This window comes from Orbicella faveolata, unplaced genomic scaffold (assembly GCF_042242905.1).
Source record: "Orbicella faveolata isolate gen_17 unplaced genomic scaffold, um_ofav_v1 contig_12, whole genome shotgun sequence".
Lineage (NCBI taxonomy): Eukaryota > Metazoa > Cnidaria > Anthozoa > Scleractinia > Merulinidae > Orbicella > Orbicella faveolata.
The window spans coordinates 4,576,824-4,596,310 of record NW_028301539.1 but is presented as its reverse complement, the minus strand read 5'-3'; the positions used below and the strand labels follow the sequence as shown (position 1 = coordinate 4,596,310).

Here is a 19,487-nt window from a genome sequence, read left to right as displayed (position 1 = left end):
GATGAAGCACGAATTGACATTTCACAACGAGCTACAACGTTTAGTAGCTGATAAGCGATACCTTCCCTTGTTGTAGAGTGCTGTAAAATAAATATACTATTAGACCTTGGTCTCGCTATTTTTAAGGGAGGAAGTGAGCTTGCTATTTGGCGACTCCTCGCTTCCGAAATTTTAGAATAGTTTGGGGTATAGCGACACGCGCAAATACTTTGTTTATGGATTAAAAATTTTTGCAAGCATAATTTGGCTTACAGGAAGCAGTTCCTCAAGGTTACTCCAAACCTGCGCGGGGCTACTTTTTCCAAATTTTCTTTTTTCCAACCAAACTAAAGTTCATTATTCAAGATAACATTTTCCAAAGACTGAAAATAAAATATTAAAACGCGCGCGAGTTATTGGGAAAAAGAGGTTTCTTTGAATAAAAGTTAATAAACCGTCAAGGTGTCGTAATCCCCAAAAGGCGTGGACTCCTCAGCGACCTTTCAAACCTTCGCGGGTGTCCTCCAGAAAAAAATTCGCACGCGCGCGGTTTTGAAGGAAACCCTCCCCCAAACTATATATCAATAGAAAGGCTATAAAATGTAGAATTCGATAAAATTATATTCTTTTTTGCCGACTGCTTTCTTAAGGCGGCAGAAGCCGTTAGCGCCAAAACGACCGACTGAAATTCAGGCGAATTAATCGGGTATCAAATGCGATCGTTGATGCAAAATAACTGTGCAGTGTTAATCACAAAGCATCAAACTCTCAAAGCGTGTCAGCATTTTCTTTCATTTCTGTTGGTTATCTTTTTTTAGATCTGTCAAGTTCCGCTACCGAAAAATTCGCGTAACGTGTTGCGTTAGAGACCGCCACGAGAAAAGTGTATGAAATAAAATTAAAGAATTCGCCGACATGTTTTTGTTCCGTATCTATCAGTGCATGTTCTGGCCAAATTTCACGGAAAACCGTCGATTCTACCCTAAAGGGGAGGGATTCTCTCGTAAAACGAGTGCAAGTTTTCGCCTTCTAAAGATTTATAAACATGTCACGCCTTCTCAGAGGGATATGTCAACTCAAAATGCCGTCAGCCAATGAAATAACAGAACCCCTAGCGTTCACAGTCTGGAAAGTTGAGCTTCGCGGTAACGCGATAGTGTTTCAGTCACGTTTTAGGCGCATACCTTTCAGGCCGGTGGTCAACATTAAAGGGCAAAACGGAGAAAAGCGATGTGCAACAAAACAAAAAGAAACTGAGGGGCAATTGTCGAAGCGTGATTACAAAAAGACACTCTTGGCGGACATGAACTCTCAAATTGAAAGTATTTGATATAGGATCTCTGGATTAAGCCGTTTGCCGCGAAAAGGTCGCTAAGGAGTCCATGCCTTTTGAGGATTATGACTCCTCGACGGTTTATTAACTTTTATTAAAAAAAAGAAAAACTCTTTTTCCTAATAACTCGCGCGCGTTTTAATATTTTATTTTTGTTTTTTGGAAAATGTTACCTTGAATAATCAACTTTAATTTGGTTGGAAAAAAGAAAATTTGGAAAAAATAGCCCCGCGAAGGTTTGAAGTAACCTTAAGAATTTCTGGCTTTTCGTAAATGTACTTGAAATTAACGCAGTTCGTTCATGTGTTTCCTTTGCTCTGATTTTGAGTCAATAGACAGCAAATATACTGAATAGCAGACTAAATTAAACGAAAACCTGTTTGTCAACTTGAATAAAGGCAAAGTGAAAGTGTCATTCATTTTATAAACAAGGAAACAGAAATGACGGGAAACTCTGCTGACTGCGATAAACAAACAGCAGCTTGTACTCAGTACTATGGACTAGCTCTGGCAGAGTAGTTGTTATTTTCAGTGAAAAACGCAGCATTTAATTGCAAGGATATGTTGTGTATTTACCATCCATTTATCCAAAACACTTCCTTCAGGGAAAAGCTAAAAAAAAAAAAGACATTAAAGTGGGTTCACGTGCAACCCAAAGTAAAGCTGCCATGTTTTCAAAGACGAGGCTTAAGTGAACAAATAGTAGTGACGACTGATAATATAAACATTTCAACAATGGGGAAGTTTGAAGATAAGTTGTATCCTACGATATGATATTTTGACTTGATAGTTCAGAGTTCTTTTACTACATATCATGAGTGAAGGGCGATTTGATAAACCCTCAAAGAGGTCGCTTGTTCAGAACTTTATCGTTACTTAGTGATCCCCGATGTCCTGGAGAAAGAGAAATATGGGAAATTAAGTTCCTTGTTTGGAACAAAGCTCCTCTGCAGGGAAATTGAAGAATAAATCCCTTATAACGGTAACCGTGAGTTTCCAGAACTTAAGAAATATTTAATCAAATTGAAACCGAATACAAGCTTCAAACCCAGTAGTTGGATGATAAACTAATATTTTTGTCGTTATATCGATGTTGATCATCGAAGAAAAAAGTGCGTGCTAATACTCACTTGTAGAAAAAAAGTCAGTCTTTCGCAGAACAACTATCTGCTTGACTGGTTAAATTGTTGATTTTCCGACCTGATAGCTCATCGGTGACAAGTTTGACAAATTAAAAAGAGTGGATAATTTTGATCAAGGCATTCCCGGCCAGCTCGCAACAACAGCGACAACACAGATCGTCATATTGCAGAGTGATGGCTACAGCAAACGTTTCTGGAGACGAAAAGCAGAACACTTTTCTGGTTGAACAGCCATACTGCTCTCCAGATCTAACGTCTGGAATACAAGGCCACTTGATATTTATCTCAGTTTTCAACGCTTTTCTGTCCATTACTGCATTTCTTGGAAATGCTCTGATCCTATTTGCTCTTCACAAGGAGTCTTCACTTCATCCGCCGTCCAAAAACTTGCTTCGTAGCCTTGCAACATCAGAGCTTTGTGTTGGTCTTATTGTAGAGCCTCTATACGTGACTTTGTTGGTGACTGCAGTAAAAGAACGTTGGAAAGTTTGTCACTCCGTGGAAGTTGCAGTTTTTATAACAAGCTCCATTTTGATCGCAGTGTCTTTGCTCACCCTGACTGCTATTAGCGTGGACAGACTTCTCGCCCTGTTGCTGGGACTGAGATACAGACAAGTTGTAACTTTGAAGCGAGTCTAATTGATCACTATTACCTTTTACGTTGTGTCCACTGCCTTTTCAATAATCAGACTCTTTAGGAGGCCCCTTATAGCGTCACGGTATGGCACTTTAGTTCTTTCATTGTCCCTAATAACCTCGACCTTCTGTTACACGAAGATTTTCTTCTCCCTCCGTCATCATCAACATCAAGTGCAGGACCATGTTCAACAACCGAACCAAACAAATCAACTGAACATAGCGCGATACAGAAAGGCAGTGTTTACTGCACTGTGGTTGTAATTCATGTTAGTCGTTTGCTATCTACCATATTTAATATTGGTCACTTTGTTCATTCATTCGGGCCATCTTTATCTGTTTCTCTCGCTTTCGAATCAGTTATACATTAACTTTAGTTTACCTAAACTCGTCATTAAACCCGATTCTTTACTGTTGGAAGATCGACGAAGTGAGACAAGCAGTGAAGGACACAATCACACAAGTTCTTTGCTCTTGATCGAGTTAGCCCTTTTAGAACTAAATCATCCCTTAGCTTACTAAGAAAAAAAAACGATAGTTAACAGATAAGATTATTCTTCAAAAGCTGTCTGGAATTAAAAGCGAATTCCCGGTTACGTTTAGTGGTATTTTGACAGCATTGCTTTTTCTTCAATTGGTAGGAGTAACAACGGTAAATTAAAAAGTTGAACTGAAAAATGTTTTGTAGTTCTGAATAAACAGATGAAAGCAGGAATAGATTCCAATCAGTTCTCTCTGAATATAAAACTGCATTGATGCAGAGTTTCCTTCATCTGTTTCCTTTGCTCTAATTTTGAGTAGATAGATAGCAAATACTGAATAGCAGAGTAAATTAAACAAAGACCTGTTTGTCAGCTTGAACAAAAGCAAAGTGAAAGTGTCATTCATATACAAAAAAGGGAACAGAATAGCTGGAAAACTTTGTTGAGCTTGCATTAAGAGACCAAGATGGCGGCCCGTCGAGCTCAACGATCGACATCTACCATCTCACGGAAAAATAGGGGACTGTGAACAGTCTATGTTGACTTCGATAAAAAAAAACAACAGCTGGTACTCAGTCCTTTGGAAGAGGCGGGAAAGGAATTTTAAACCAGCACTGGCTACATATTTGTCATTTTAATTTTGAAATAACGCAGCCATAATTGTAAAGGGTTATTAATTTAAATTAGCTGTTGTGAATTTATCCTCAGTAAAAAGCTGAGAACACTAATGGAGGGAGCTTTCCTTTCATTTCTTTGTAGAGGAGCTTTATTCCAAACGATAAGGTTACTTCCCAAAATGCCTTTTTCTCGAAGACATCGAGGATCAATACTTCGATAGCTTTGCAACTAGCCCTTCACTAATCTAATGAAAAGAGCTCGGAACTATCACGTTAAAATATCATATCTTAGAATATAATTTATATCCAGACTGCTCTGTGTTTGAAATGGTTATTTTATCATTCGAAATTACTATTTCTTCGCTTAAACCTCGTCCTTGAAAACATGACAGGTATACGTTGGGTTTGAAGAATAAATTTCTTGAAACGACAACCGGATGTTTTCAGAAGTTTAAGAAAAATATTCCATAAGAATTAAAAATACAAACTTCAAGCCCAGTAGTTGGGTCATAAATTTATACTTTTGTACATATTCCTATGCTTATCATCGAAGAAAAAAGTGCATGCTTGTACTCACTGGTACTAAACGAAGTCAGTCTTTGGCAGAAAAGCCATCTGCTTGGCTGGTTACATTGTTAATTTTCTACCTTGAGAGCTCATGCAGGACATGTTTGACAGAATAATTAAAAAGCCTGGATAATTCAATGATCAAGGCACTCTCGGCCAGCTTGCAGCAACAGCACAGATAGTCATTTTGCAGAATAATGGCGACAGCAAACGTTTCTGGAGACGAGTAAGGATAGTAAGAACAACGGTAATAATAATAATAATAATAATAATAATTATAATTATAATAATATGATAATAATAATAATAATAATAATAATAATAAGTAATAGTAATTGGACCTCGTGTCGTACAATTCAGGTAGAAATCGCGCGAGTAATTTCAAAATCGGACGAGCGCTAAGCGCGAGGCCGATTTGAAATTACGAGCACGATTTCTCCCTGAATTGTACGACACGAGGTCCAATTACTAATTAATCGTATCTATAACAAATTTCGACAATAAAAGTGTCTTTTGAGAAATTCTTTTGAGCGAACACGTCTGAAGCGCTTTTCAAAAGTTTTGAAGACTGTAGGAAACATTGCCAAGGAAGCCGTTAAAGCGCGCGTAATTGACGTGCGAATCACGTGGGCATCTGATTACAGGTACCCAATTACAAAAAGCTCAAATTGGGTACCTGTAATTTGACAACCACGTGATCGGCGCCGATTATGTGCCAAATAGCGCGCAGAGAACCAATCACGATCGAGAATTTTGTTATAGTACGATTATAATAGTAATAACAATATTTACAGAGGATTACACCAAGCTAACACTAAGCTTGCTGTTTTTTTGCATGTTTTCTTCTCTGGGTGCGACCTGCATTGTTCGATTGTTTCATCGGGACAACGATAAGCAATTTGAGAACACAAGCAAAAAATCGAGAAATCTTGGAACATCTTAAGATATTTAGGTGGCAAATCGCTGTTCCGAGAGCCTTAAACGAGTTTGACCTGATAAGAATTAAGGAGAGGAACTGATTCAGAACCTGGCCGGGAAACAGAGAGCCAGACGAAAAGCGCGCTCCTCTGAAGACAACCCAGCAACCACCAACACCTACACTCGACGCGGTAGAGATTCCTGCTGCAGCAGAATCGGACTGACCAGCTACAGCCGACGCTGTTCCAGTCGTGACGTCACCACGGCACCAAACAACTACTAAGGCGAATAATCCATAGTCGACACTTACCGATGGAGGCTGATGATCGGCATGAATTCCAAGATGGCGGTGAAGAATTACAAATGGTAAGCACATAGAATGAGTCATGGAAATTTTGGAGTACCTTATTTCGAAAATTTTACAGTTGTTCGAGCTACAATTGATCGATATTTCAGGAGTTTTACAACTGAATGGAAAAAAAACTGTCTCGCAAGGTACACTGAGGTAGCGGTTTCAATAGAATTTTAAAGGTTTCCTGGCGCAGAAGTTATCAATTGTCTCAAATTTCATCATTTTCAGTGGTCAGTGAACATATAAGCAGCATGTAAGGTGATGGATAAATTTAACGAGTTTTCACTCTTCATAGCTGCCATCCTACAGTCCTTCAGTTAAAAATAGGAAAAGGCGAGTACGTATACAAAATAATGAGCATACATTTCTCACCACAAAGAGGGAACATATATCTGCAGCTGTTGCAGTGCAAGTAATATCTTGAATATGGAATTATTGTCTGGCGGTATTTGCCTTTTAAAAGGGAGTTTTAATTTCGAATAGTGCAGAAAAAAGCGCCCCTTACTAATATTTCGGGTTCTCCTTTGAACTCTGATAATAGAAAATCATAAAACGTAAACATGTTTAGGATATGGGCAATCGAGAAATGAATTTGGTGAACTTCGAATGCATGGTTGTTAAACTAATCTAACCGTGCATCGGTTTTTAATCTGACATATTACCCATCATGACGCAATTTAGAAAAGGATTAGCTACCTGGCCTTTGAATAGCAGCGAGGCTGGTGGGGACCTTGTTTTGATAAAGACCACATTGCTTTTGTTGTGTAAATGCAGTTCTTACGCCAACCATTTGCATTTAAATGAGAAAAGTATAGAGGCTGTATCAAAGCAAGGTCACCTCTAGCCTCACTTGCATTCATAGGCCAGGTAACTAAGCACACAACTGCAAAATCGCCTAATCAGCGGCTCTAGGCATGGCCCTGAGTCAAGCAGTAAACTGGGTACGAGATAAGCCCAAACGGCAGCAGAGCATACGCAATGGTATAAATTCTACAGGGCACTGTCAAAACTTTGATCCAGCGTTGTGTACTCGGAATCAGTCGTTTTATGTTCCTCGTCTTTGTTCTGCGCAGAAACCTGCAGAGAGCTGGTGTCTAGACTTTTGAAATTAGCATTGCCGTCCTCAATCAGAAAAATCCCGCTGTGTGTTCCATCCTCTTCATTTTCCACCACTCGCTTGTCGTTGACCTCAAATCTTACTCCAGCTGCTCTTGAAGAAGTGCTATTATTATCCATTCTCTGCACTCCGTCTTCTTCATTTGAAATATCAATACTTTTACGAGCTGCTGATTTGTACGAAGCTTGAGCCGCTGAATGTCTTGCCATCGTAGAGGCAGCTCGACGAGTAGCATCTGTTTAAGCGCAGTAAAAAGCGAACGAGAAGTTACGTTTTTTGAAAGAATGTAAATGGTGAGAGAGTTAATCCCCCATATAGGTCTTATTCCGAAGATTATTCCTCTCAAGTTATTTTAAGATCTCTCTCGGCTTCAGAAATTCCAGGAATCTAGAACGAAAACATTTACACAACGCGCATAGTAAAAATCTATGAGAAAACTGGAAGCCATATCTAAAAATAACCTGAGGTGGATGAGAATGTGGCCTATATGGGAAATTAGCTCTTACCCTTCACACCCCAGCATTTTCTTAACGCTTTTATGTAGAAGAGCTTTGCATGAAAAACAAACAAACGGCAACAAAATAATCCAAGAAACTTCCTTTTAGGTTATCATGCAAATATTTCAACGCTTTTACTACGCTCTGCAGGTTGGTTCTGAATTTTCGTCCACGGATGAAACCCTAGTGTGTGACCATTCAAATGAAAGCTACTGGGTTTAGATTTAGGGTTAGATGCACTTTTATTTGATGTTGTTTGTTTTTCGACTTAAATGGTCAATGTATTGTCTTTGGCTTTGATAGTGAAAGACTTATAGAAAGTTTTCACTCACGTTATTAGCAGCCGTGCAAATGTATTGGAACAAAAGAAATTGTTTACACAGGAAAAGAGTTCAACTCCCACGAGATTGGTTTGGTACACTGACATGGCCGCCGTTTCATTGTTTTGGAAGATCAATATGGCGGCTGTGATTACAAGCTCTAAGTAGGTTAACAACCTTACCAAAAAATGAACCATCGGGTTTTTGTGCCCCGCACAGAGACAAGATTTTCTTGAAGATGTACACATATCCTTGGCGGTATCTCAGGCTCATTTTTCCATACAAGATCGGGTTGATGAGAGCGTTCACAAGCGAGAAGAAACCAATGATGATCACCAGTGAATGGTTGATTTGTCCAGTCACCATACTGTAAAGGTTAATTAACTGGAATAAAAAGATAGAAATGTTATCTGTCAGTGAGAACTAATAAGCAAGTCAGGATAAGGGTAGTTAAATCACATATCAGTAAAAATTTTGGTCGTTCCTCCGCTGTCGCTAAGGAGGTTGAGGTAATTGAGACACTGGATTTGTCAAATCTCGAGACACTGTCACTTGTCTGTTTTCCGATCTAGACTCCCTTATTAAGTGTCATGTTTTGGACAGGGCTAGGTAGACAAAATTCTCTTTGTCACCGTTATTGTCATCGTCGTCACTATTGCTATGGATTGTCTTTCACGAGTCATCGTTGCCATGGTTATCGTAAACTGTAGGTGGACCGGTATGGCAGGAGTTGTCATGACAATCTTTTATCCTTTCCATCATCATGTTTAGTTAAGCTTAAGTGTTTCGAGACCCGATCTGAGAGACAAATCAGTTGCGATACAGGTCTTTCCTTGAACAGCTGATCGATCGAAATCTGAGCACAGCCACTTCTCAGTCACACCGCACGCCATCCTCTGGGATGCCAGGACGCTGAATCGAAAAGGAAATTCCTTACAAGCACTAGGTCTGCACTGAATCAGTTTCGTCAATCTACGGTTGCCACGGTGAGAGAAAAATCCAGATAGAGTAATTATTAGAAAGTCAGTATTCTGACGCTATCAGTGCAACTACGTGATCACGAAGAGACGTGTTTAATTGCATAACAGACATTTGTTGCTTCAGTTTGAATGAGAACCCTTTCAATGAGGCAATCGGTAAACGCTTATTGGTTTTCAACTCAGTTCTTTCAAGACATATGCCACAATTTAAGCAAACATTTCACCTAAAATGATGTCGGAATATAGATTGAACCGTGTTAGCCAGTTAATTTTTATTAAACAGTAAAAAACATTGTTTGGAAAATATGCTCTGTCGCTGAGTTAACAATCTTTGGAGGAATCAGTTGTCGGTGTTTCTTAGTTACAAGAAGACTCTCGACTTTGCTCGCGTGTAGCTAATTGTTTATCAGATCTTTTCCATAAGGTGAAAACGGAATTGAATTCGGCCGTTAAGTAATACTATATTACGCTGTTTGCAAGTTTTAAGCGCTAAAACGTTCGGCAGAAAAGGGAGGCTCTTGAGCTGTGCATTTTCTGGTGATCAGTTTGGGTCAAATAGACCGAAAAAAAGTCCAGAAGTGCAAATAAATTTAATATACTGCAAGAGATAGAGAGAGCTCAAGCTTGATAATCCTTGTATTGTCTTATGAAGTATACTGACAATGGCTGAGAGAAAGAAGGGTCTGGATAAACCTGCTTGAGGTAGTATTTAAAACAACGCAGTGTGTTTAAGAACATGAACTACCGAAATCAAGAGAATTCAAGATGGACGACTGAGCGGTGACGGGTTGTCCTGGGAAATGCAAATATTTGTTAGCGGATGGAAGTTAAATTATTTCATGCAGAATACTATGGATAAAGAGGTATATTATTATCTTGAATAATTGGATAACTGAACTGGAGTTGTGTTTGTTCAGTTTAAATTCCAAGATATAAACTTCAATTCTGCAAAATTGTGCTGTCTTCGTCGTGCATATCAATAGTAATCCCGAGAAATATCATTTCTTTCACTCGTCGGTTTACTAAGTGAAGTATATGCAAAGTTTTGAAAAATACATAAATTAGAGAAGATTAAACTGCAATTCAATCACAAGCATTGACTAAAAGGTGGTATAATTACAGGTATCGATTACTAATGTTTCAGTAATGCATTAAAAGTCATAATCCCCTCTATTGTTGATGAAATAGCGTAAAAACGATAAACAAGGGAATAAAACTGAACATATACAAGCAAATTTCTTTCTAAATATTGTTCAGGTGAACTAATTTTATCGATGAAAAAGTAATCATCTCGAGAAAAAGAAATGTCTATTTTGTGTGCATAGCTTTATTAAATGGCCTAACCGCTGAAATTAACACGAAAATATTCAATAATGTGCGAAAACAAAAGAGAAGGCTTTCAAAATGTCAGACTAGATTTTAGTCAAATGTTTTTGGATGTTTTCAACGCTTTTCAACATATTTTGGCGTCGTAAGTTAGGAAATCAATTGCGACCCGGTTGTTTTACTTTTCCGAACGAAAACGCGCACTGCCAAACGCAAAAAACTCGCACACACGCACGGTAGACTCACCAAATAAGGCAACCAACTGATGTAGTACAGCATCACCACGATCGCCGTCATGGTTGACATCTGCTTCACTTGCCGTGTGCCAGCCGTTTCCCGCGCTTGCTGACTTTTCCCGCCAGTTTGTCTAGCGGCTGCCATCGTTGACTGGCGCTTCACAAACTTCCAGCTTGATAACTTGATTGCAATGAAGCAGACCAATACAATAATTAGCTGGAGGATACCAATACTTTCGATGATATAGCCATACGCCACTCCAAAATCAAACGATTGATAAAAGCAGAAGCCGTCCCGATAGCCTGGTTTTCCAACCCCAATAAAAGGCAATATCGACATGAAAATAGAAAACAGCCAAATCGCGACGACAGCCAGCCTCGCCCGCCCTGTTGTAACAATGATATGATGCTGTAGTGGGCGCGTCAACAGAATCGCTCGATCGCCTGATATCAGAGTTATTGTGCACACAGAGGCAATACGGAATGTGTAGGTCAATATAACAAACACGGCGCAGGACGCTCGAGTCCATAAATGCGGTCCGATAAAGTTATTCAATAAGTTTAACATCTGAAGTGGGATCGCCGCGTTTACGGCATCGGCCACCGAGAGCGAAAATAACAGCAAGTCGACGATATTCCACGGTTTGTATAGACCGAGTGTTGTGATGATAAGAAAATGTCCACAGATCAGGAGTATAATCACGACCTCCACAACAAGTCCCAAACTGGGATTGACTTCAAATGGGGCAGCCGACGGAGTGCTCGTCGTTGCGTTCGACGAAAAATTAGACGCTGAAGTGAAAAGTGTTGATGCTGGCGACATCGCAACCATATTAAAAATCTCTCAGTCAGTGTGAGCTAGTCGAGTACCGAGTTCTTCAAGAGCTGTACAGTTTGTTTGGTGAAAGCCAACTGAAGACAATAACTCCCTATGGGGCCTCACATTTCCTAGTAGGACAGGAACCAAACGCGATGTCCGGTTTGGAAATGAGTAAGGACAGACCAAGATAATGTTATCAAGTAAATGATAAATCCCTTTACAATAAATGCCTATATTGTAACATGTTTGCTTTCCATGTTGCTCTTGACACCGCCGTTGTTTGCATTGTGAAACTGTCTCGTAAGGAATCATTAAATGCCGACAACAGATCTAATTTAAAAAGTTAATTAGTTTTAGGAAGTTAATTGAATCGACGCGGTTTAGTTTTCTGGACCAATGCTAAATAGATTTTCAACTGAAGCTTGGTTAGGATTCATATTTGAGAGACAAATCAGCGTTTACGGTAAAGGGGGTGAAAGAGAAAATTATTCTATTGAAAGCAAAAAGAAGTTTTTCGGCCGGTTCGGCATGGACTACACGCCAATGAAAATAGCCACTTCAGCGCTTGGCTTCCACTGAATCGCCGTCTTCAAAAACAACCTTATTAATAAGTAAAATGTCGGTTTTCTTTTTCGCTTTTAGCTTTATGTTGCCGAAGTGGACCAAAGGCAAACATTGGTCGCTTTCTGAGGCTTGGTAAAGTGAATCCATCACTCAAAAACATCCGATCTACCCTCTCACTTGTCTTGAAAGTCCATTGTTTATTTCCTGTATCTGAGATTTTAACTCATTTACGAAATCAGATACGCCCGGCGCCGTTTGAGAATTCTAAATTTTAAAAGTTATTCAAAACTCACCCTGCGAGCAGAGCCTCTTTTATCGCTTTTTTGAGCGGATAGGAGACGGAAAATAGCATATGTACCGTAAGAAAAGGCTCTGCTTGCAGGGTGTTCAAAACTTTGGTTATCAAGTTATGACACGGTACTCTTCGCTATCAGTCGACTCTCTTCGGGGTTCTTCGGAAAGTACTCGGGTTCCAAACCGAGAAGACACTGGGGAGGAAATTTTTAAATAACATCGAGGCCAACATGGCGGATGAACATCTACACGTAGCAACTTGTGGCTAACTACAGTTTTATCGCATCATGAGTGGAGTTACGGAAGAGGCAGTCCTCTGCATGCAGCATTGTAGTAATCAAATGAATATTTTCTTCACAAAGTTTCCCGAGATGTGTCCTTTGTGTGGCCAGTCGCTGAAAAGCTGTTCTTTGATAATACCCCCATTTCGTATTCCAAGTCCATTTGTTGCACAGAATAATGTTTCTGGCGTGCTTTTGGTGAAGCCGACGAAGGGCTCGTTCTTGAGGTAGGGACTAGGACCTGTTATTACTTTAGAAAACAGAACCAGAACCTGCAGATTTTAACATTGGTAGAAGCTAAGAGAGTACGATCCAGATTGAAATGTACTATGGAAAAAAAATCTCCCCCCATCCCCCCCGCTTCCCAGACCCAGGACAGATAAGGGAATCTAAAAAATGATGGCAAATTACAAAGCCCCTGGGATTAAATCTCCCTTCCCTGAGAATTTTTATTCATAACCTAAGCTGTTAGTTTTAGTGGCAGTTCACCACTTGATGGCAAATCCAAAGCCCCTGTGGAAATAATGAGATCACATCCCCCTTCCCTGGGAATTTTTATTCAGAACCTAAGCTGTTTGTTTCAGTAGCCATTTACCACTTGTCTAACTTGTTCAGTATGTTGTTCATCTCATCCCAGAATTCCAGTTTGTCCAAGAGCCAAATTGAAGGTGGTATTGTTCTCAGAATGAAAATAATTTAAAAGAGTAGATACATTAAAAATTCTTGTTATTTATATAATAATCACCTTGCAGGGATTATAAAAGTGGAGATGATCTTCATGTAGGAATTGTGGCGACAAATGGAAAGGTTTATAATTTTGATGAAATAGGCCTCCATGCTGACAGCACTAACTGGGAGCAGTGTATTGCTGTGAGTGTGAATGTGGATGTTTGTGTTTCTAACTCAGAACATTGGGACTCTAAACTTCGACAGATGCTTTGCAGTGGGTTGTGGACTTACAAAGAGTAAGTTAGTACAGGATTTAACCATCATAAATTTGTGGTAGTTGTTCCATCTTGTAATAAATTATCACAACTTCGCTGTAAAGGAAGTCATGCAAAATGATATATTAACTTGGAAATGCCCAGAAACAAGATTTGTATATGTAGATGATCACACTGATGAAAATGATGATGACGACAGTGATCGCGATGGCGACAATAATGACGATGACAATGATGATGATGATGACGACGACGACGACGACGACGACTATGACGATGACAATGGCGATGGCAATGACGATGGTGATGATGATGATGATGATGAGAATGCAACTTTTGAGAAAAGATGAAATAGTGAAAAAACTCTTCAGTAGTAGTGGATACATAGCAGATGAATCCCTTTAGGAAGGCGTGGCTGATTTGTTAGAGGATAAAGCCTGAGGCTGAAAGGTTGTCCAGAAAATTGAACAGTTGGCAGCAAAGTAAATTCTCAAGGAGAAGCAATGGTTCAATAAAGGGCAACTGTTGGTCACTGTGAAATTTTGAAAGGACAGTCTTTCCTCTAAGGGCAATATCAGGATCCATCAAATTTAACAATAGACCAGAAATGTGTTTACTTAGTTTTGTTTATTTTTCTCTTCCCAATTAATAACTTTGCGCTTTATTGGGGCAAAAGAAAAAAAAAACAAAATAAAAAACAGCCTGTGGTGATACATGTAATTGTGGCAAATGCAAGTGATAACACTACAGACACAGCAAATGCAAAATTTATTGGATGACTAATTTACAGTTCTATTATATTAATCACTGGTCACAGACTGAGTTATAAAATGTTACAACAGGTTTGACATGGTAGCTTGACTTTGTTTTGTTCTCGTCTATGGTTTGTAAATTACCTGTATATACCTTATCCAGTGTTGTAGCACTCGATTTGCTTTGTCCAATCAGAGCTTGTGGAATTTACACTGTAAACAAAGTATTTTATTGTCGTTGATCTTGGTTTTCAATTATTTTTCTATTTTCCCTACTCTAGATATGATGAACACAGCAACAACTGCTTTGATTTTGCTTTGAGCTTCCTTAATCATTTTTTACCCACAAATAAAAAGCCTCTTCAAAAGCGAGACTTTTGCAGGGATTTTATTGTGCCATTGACAACAAAGGCTGCCCAATACATTGATTTATATAGAAGAATACAACAGGGTGGTGGAGTGGTTGTTGAAAGAAGTCGATGGAGATCATATTCTGCATAAATGTGTTTTGAAAGGAGGTGACTGAAAAGTGGAATTTCAGTTCATGACAGGTAAGTTCTTTATGCAAACAGTGAGACTTTGAATGCACTTAATGAATTATTATGGAAGAGTTGTTTAACTTAAAGATGATAATCTATTTTAAATGCATTTCCATGTGGAAATTTAAATTGGCTGTATATAATTGCTATTGAACAGAAAAGAAAACAGCTAACTTTAACACCACTCAGATGCATTGACACATTCAGTATTAATAGTGCTCAGTCAATCTGGAGGTGTGATGCCTTGGCTCATGTAGCTGCCCTTTTCCTTTTTTATGTTTTTGGCAGATCCGATCCCTTTGACAAAATTTACCTATTTGCCAGAAACATCATAAAATGCACAAAATTGAGCTGATGATAAAATCAGAGAGTATGTATACGACTTTCTGTAGAAACTCTGAGATTCACAAATTGAGCACCAGTGTGTGCTGCTAGGCTCGGTATATTTTTGTTGTAAGCAGTTTTAATTGGTCTTTTGATTATTGTATTTTATTCCCGGAACGGGGGGCGGGGGGGGGGGGTACTCCCAGAAAAGTTATGGGGGTGTGCAGCTCATTTCCCAGAATCCTGTTTATGACCAAAATCTGCAATTCTTGCTACCCTATTTGTGACCTGACCAAAAATGGGCTATTTTATTGTCTAGCAAATAAGGATTTTAAGACTCATATCCTGTATTGTTTTTTTTTTTTTTCATTTTTTTATTATTTGTAGGAGACAGTCATTTGTGTTGGGAACAAAATAACATGTCAACGTCAAAACTGAAGAAAGATGAGGGATGGCCACCCAAATGGTAGATCAGAGAAAGATGACATCTGCATGGGATCATCTGTCTGCTAGTTTTGATTCCCCTAAGATACAAAATATTGGATGAGGAAATGCTCTCAATGTGAGACGATGTCATTCTTTGGCAAAATATTTAAAGGACTTGGTAAATTAAGAAGTCTGTAAATTAAAACCAAAGAAATATTTAAATTAATGGCATCAAAGCCTTGCCAAATATGACTTAAAATACAACATACATGTGCCGTGTAATTCTGATTTTTCCAACCATCTAGGGGAACGGAAATTGGTTGGAGAAATTGGGGATTCACAAAATCAAGTGTAAACTTCTCCTAACTTTTTTGCTTATGGAGCAAATATAATCAAGTGTTGTGAAAAATTGAGGGTTCAAAAAACCAGTACCCCACTCCGACTGTAAATTAAATAGAGATTTCAAAGAGTACAGTGATCAGTGGTTAAATAATGTCCCTGTACAGAGCTCTCGAGTTGATATTTCAAAAAGAGTGAGTGTAGCAGTGTCTGTAGGGGTTCAGATATTGAACAAAGGACCTTTTCAGCGATATGGCAGCCATTTTGAATTCTATTGTTTCAAACAGCTATTATGGGATGCTCAGTGGGAAAGACATTCTAATTTGCCCCCTAAGCATCCCATAATAGCTATCAGAAACATAGGCATGCAAGGCATGCACAATGTGTCCCCTCGTTAATTTCTCATACAGGCGAAAGTAACTCAAACGTTGATTACTCAGGTGGACCTGTTGTCAGCCTCTCCTCCCACTCCATCTTTCAACGATGCGTTGGAAAAACGACTAGTTTAATCAATTCTAACAGTCACAAAATACCATGCAAATGACTGAGGCAAAGCCACTTGTATTTATTTCCACTGTTTTCACTGACTTTTTAGCTGCAACATTTTATGACAACAACAACAACAACAACAACAACAACAACTTTATTTATACTCAACATAGAAATTGCAAATTAGATGAACAAAAATAAGTTAAAATAAAAAGAGTACACGGCTGCCCGAAATAACCTTAATGGGCTAATAAGACTGGGCAGCCATCCTTAGTGATTTATAGTGATTACTAATTTGGATCAAATAAGAAGAGAAAATAAGAAAAAGTTAAAATGAGAATGACTCTGTCAACGAGACTGCGCATGGCCAGGGATATGCGTTTCAGCAATTCTTTTGTTTGTTCAAAGGCCCAACTTCTCAGCTCAGCAATTAAAAATCAAACTTGTGGCAAATGAAGGCGAAGAAATAAAAAAGCGAAGCCTTTCAAGCACAAGTGTCGAGGAGTTTGGCTACTACCCCTCCCCCCTCCCCACTGGATGGGATAGTAGTCCATTGCAGGGGTACCCCCAGCATTCTATAAGGTTGCCCCTATAATTAAGTCTGCATTAGGCTAATGGCCCCTACAAACGGAACTCATTCATTGGCACGAAGCGACAAGGAGTATTTCTACTCTCCTCCGATTTCTCGAATTTTCAAACCGATTTTCGTTTAATTCCCTTGGGGGTTCAAAAAATCGGGATTCCACCGTGGTTTTATTTCCACCATCGATTGAAAATTTGTTCGTTTCAACCCCCTATATTTTGCAAGGTGTTATATATAGAACTTATATAACCGCTAGGGATGTCTGATATTTTTAATATCAGCAGCGGATTTGCTCGGGAGGGATTCGTTAGAGGGAACATAAGAGTTCATGTCTTATTGAAAAGTGCGAGCATATGTTCACGAGGATTTAAGGTCGGCCCCACAGTACGCCGGAGGAATTTGAGAACGGAGGTTTCACTGTGAAAACGCACCAAATGTTTTGCGTCCACACTACGCCGCAGAAATCCGAAAACGTAACAATCACTGGTCGTTTTGGATTTGTGTTTGAGAAAAACTCGGTCAGGGAAATCGTAGACCGACAGAAAATTACTTTCAACGGCCATTAGGTTATCGCACACACAGAAAAAGGACGATTTCTTTAAAACAAATTTATGTACAATGGGTCACTTTACTAAACTAAAGTTAAATGTAACCCCGGAAAGTAAGATTGATTGCAATATACAGGATTGGTGCAATATTCCCGACGTTACTGATCGCACTGTTCGGTAATCGACCTTCATCGAAGCCGATCGAACGTATAATCGAACGATTGGATTCGATCAGTTCACCTTTTTTTGTTATTTTTCCCGTGGTTTCGACTTTCCCTTGTCCCCACTAACTGCCCATGGTCTCCAAGGATGGTGTCTGTACCGTGTTACATCGCTTATCACGTAATCTTATTGTACTTTACTTTCTTAGGCCCAGTTCCGACGTCGGTCACCCCAAAACGCAGACCATGCAGACCGCAGACCGTGCAGACCATGCAGACTGTGCAGACTGAGTACTTTATTTTTCTTATTCTTGTTTTTGCATCTACTTTTGACTCGCATATTTTTTGGTTCTGTTCAATTATATACCGGAGTGTTTGTTATCCACAGGCCGCGCAAACTCGGTGGTATGTGACTGTTGATGTGTTATAGATTTTGCAAGGGAAACTCGCTTTAGTCCTAGATATACTTAAGTAAAGCTATTTTAAAATGTAGAAATAAACTTCACTTGTATTATAATGATACACGTAACATGTGCATTTTCTACTCCTGGTGTGCAAATGTAATTCCAAATGGATCAGGGGGTGTGACTGCGATCACGCCAAAAAAGCCTAGCGCATGGAAAGATCACAGAAAACCGAATAGCATTTGAAATTCTCAGCGCAATGATGAGATGATGCGATGGTTAATTTATCTGTCCTTATGGCATGTAATGAACAGTTCTACGTCAATGGCGTGATCTATGAATATGAACACGAATAGCCCGTGATTTACGAAGAATGCCTGACTTTGAACAATGCGTGATAATTTTTTCCTATGTTTTCCTGTATATGACAGCTCATGAATTGTTCGTTTTCCTTTATTTGACAGCTCATGAATAGTTCGTTTTAGGACTAGAATTTTAGGTTTCGATTTCAGTTGCGATCAGCGTTAGTATTGCGAACATTCAATTGTATTCAAGCTTCATCGTATTAGTTCTTCCAAGCCACAGAGATCTACTCTTCAGAATCTACTAATCAACTGCAATAAAGATTAAAGAAGTCTCTGGTGATTTGACACGTTTGTTGCCTTCTGTACCATAGCAGTTGTGTTTTTATGGCGATTTAGATTACGAGTGGTCCCTCTTTCGCTTTGTCCATCGTCCGTGACGCATAAGAAAACCGGCTCGAGGGAAAAATTTCATGCGAGCATTTTTTCCTCGAGGTTTCCTTACGGTCAACTAAGCGAAAGAGGGAATACTCCTAGTCTAATGGCGATTCTGTACTTTGTGAAGCAAAAGCGATTTGTGGGACAAGGTCGCTTAGGGTCACCGTCCTTGCTTTGTTTTATGAATCAGTTAAGAGGAGAACGGAGACTAAGAAAATTGAAAAAAAAAAACACAACAACAACACAACGAGAACAAAGTGGACAAAACAAATAAAACCACAAACCCGTCAAAAATTGACGCAATTTGCGCCTAGAATGTATTTAAGTTTATTTTTATGCTTGATTTTAGTATATTTAGGACCAGTAAAGGGAATTTCCCATAGAAAGTCTATTGAACGCGTGAATCAACAGTCAGATGTTGAGTTTGTGCCGCTTGTGGATAAATAACAAACATTAGGACATATTGAACACTATTTTGTCACTAGAAGCGAAAAAAGTGAGTCAAGTGTTAGAAAAAAGTACTCAGTCTGCACAGTCTGCACGGTCTGCATGGTCTGCACGGTCTGCAGTCTGCATGGTCTGTACGGTCTGCATGATCTGCACGGTCTGCAGTCTGCAGTCTGCATGGTCATCGTTTTGGGGTGACCGAAAAAGCGAAGGGTATACCATAAATCTTCGAATTAGCGCCCGGGGCGCGGAGCGCTCATTTCAAATTTAGGAGAAGACGGGGGGGCGCTTATTTGAAGGGGGGGCGCTTGATCAAGGAGTAAGGGCGCT

The 19,487-nt window shown here is 39.3% G+C and overlaps 2 protein-coding genes and 1 pseudogene across 3 annotated transcripts; 2 read left to right on the top strand and 1 right to left on the bottom strand.

Annotated features, from left to right (window-relative positions):
• Window positions 1-2,432: 2,432 nt before the first annotated feature.
• On the top strand, window positions 2,433-4,134 carry LOC149116202 (melanocyte-stimulating hormone receptor-like; annotated as a pseudogene).
• A 1,373-nt stretch (window positions 4,135-5,507) lies between these two features.
• On the bottom strand, window positions 5,508-11,585 carry LOC110063777 (histamine H2 receptor-like). Its single transcript, XM_020770773.2, has 3 exons — window positions 10,513-11,585; window positions 8,143-8,344; window positions 5,508-7,378 (listed from the first exon to the last, which is right to left on the bottom strand). Exons 1-3 carry the CDS (start codon window positions 11,332-11,334, stop codon window positions 7,017-7,019), a joined length of 1,386 nt encoding a protein of 461 aa, XP_020626432.2. The 5' UTR covers window positions 11,335-11,585; the 3' UTR covers window positions 5,508-7,016.
• Window positions 11,586-12,367: 782 nt separating this feature from the next.
• Window positions 12,368-18,927, top strand: LOC110063778 (MKRN2 opposite strand protein-like). 2 transcript variants are annotated; one of them, XM_089282161.1, is made up of 4 exons: window positions 12,368-12,688; window positions 13,214-13,426; window positions 14,439-14,708; window positions 17,776-18,927. In XM_089282161.1, the coding sequence occupies exons 1-3, from the start codon at window positions 12,468-12,470 to the stop codon at window positions 14,656-14,658; spliced, it is 654 nt and encodes a 217-aa protein (XP_089138287.1). In that variant the 5' UTR covers window positions 12,368-12,467; the 3' UTR covers window positions 14,659-14,708; window positions 17,776-18,927. The 2 variants fall into 2 exon arrangements, with proteins under 2 accessions (XP_089138287.1, XP_020626433.1); XM_020770774.2 differs by lacking the exon at window positions 17,776-18,927 and adding an exon at window positions 15,408-15,916 and having other exon boundaries at window positions 12,371-12,688.
• Window positions 18,928-19,487: the final 560 nt, after the last annotated feature.

Coding starts and splice junctions, on each gene's coding strand:
- LOC110063778 (XM_089282161.1), top strand. CDS start 12,468: ATGAGTGGAGTTACGGAAGAGGCAGTCCTCTGCATGCAGCATTGTAGT. Junction 12,689..13,213: donor ACGAAGGGCTCGTTCTTGAG/GTAGGGACTAGG, acceptor ATCACCTTGCAG/GGATTATAAAAGTGGAGATG. Junction 13,427..14,438: donor GGGTTGTGGACTTACAAAGA/GTAAGTTAGTAC, acceptor TCCCTACTCTAG/ATATGATGAACACAGCAACA.
- LOC110063777 (XM_020770773.2), bottom strand. CDS start 11,334: ATGGTTGCGATGTCGCCAGCATCAACACTTTTCACTTCAGCGTCTAAT. Junction 8,345..10,512: donor TCAGTTGGTTGCCTTATTTG/GTGAGTCTACCG, acceptor TTTTTATTCCAG/TTAATTAACCTTTACAGTAT. Junction 7,379..8,142: donor ACCCGATGGTTCATTTTTTG/GTAAGGTTGTTA, acceptor GCGCTTAAACAG/ATGCTACTCGTCGAGCTGCC.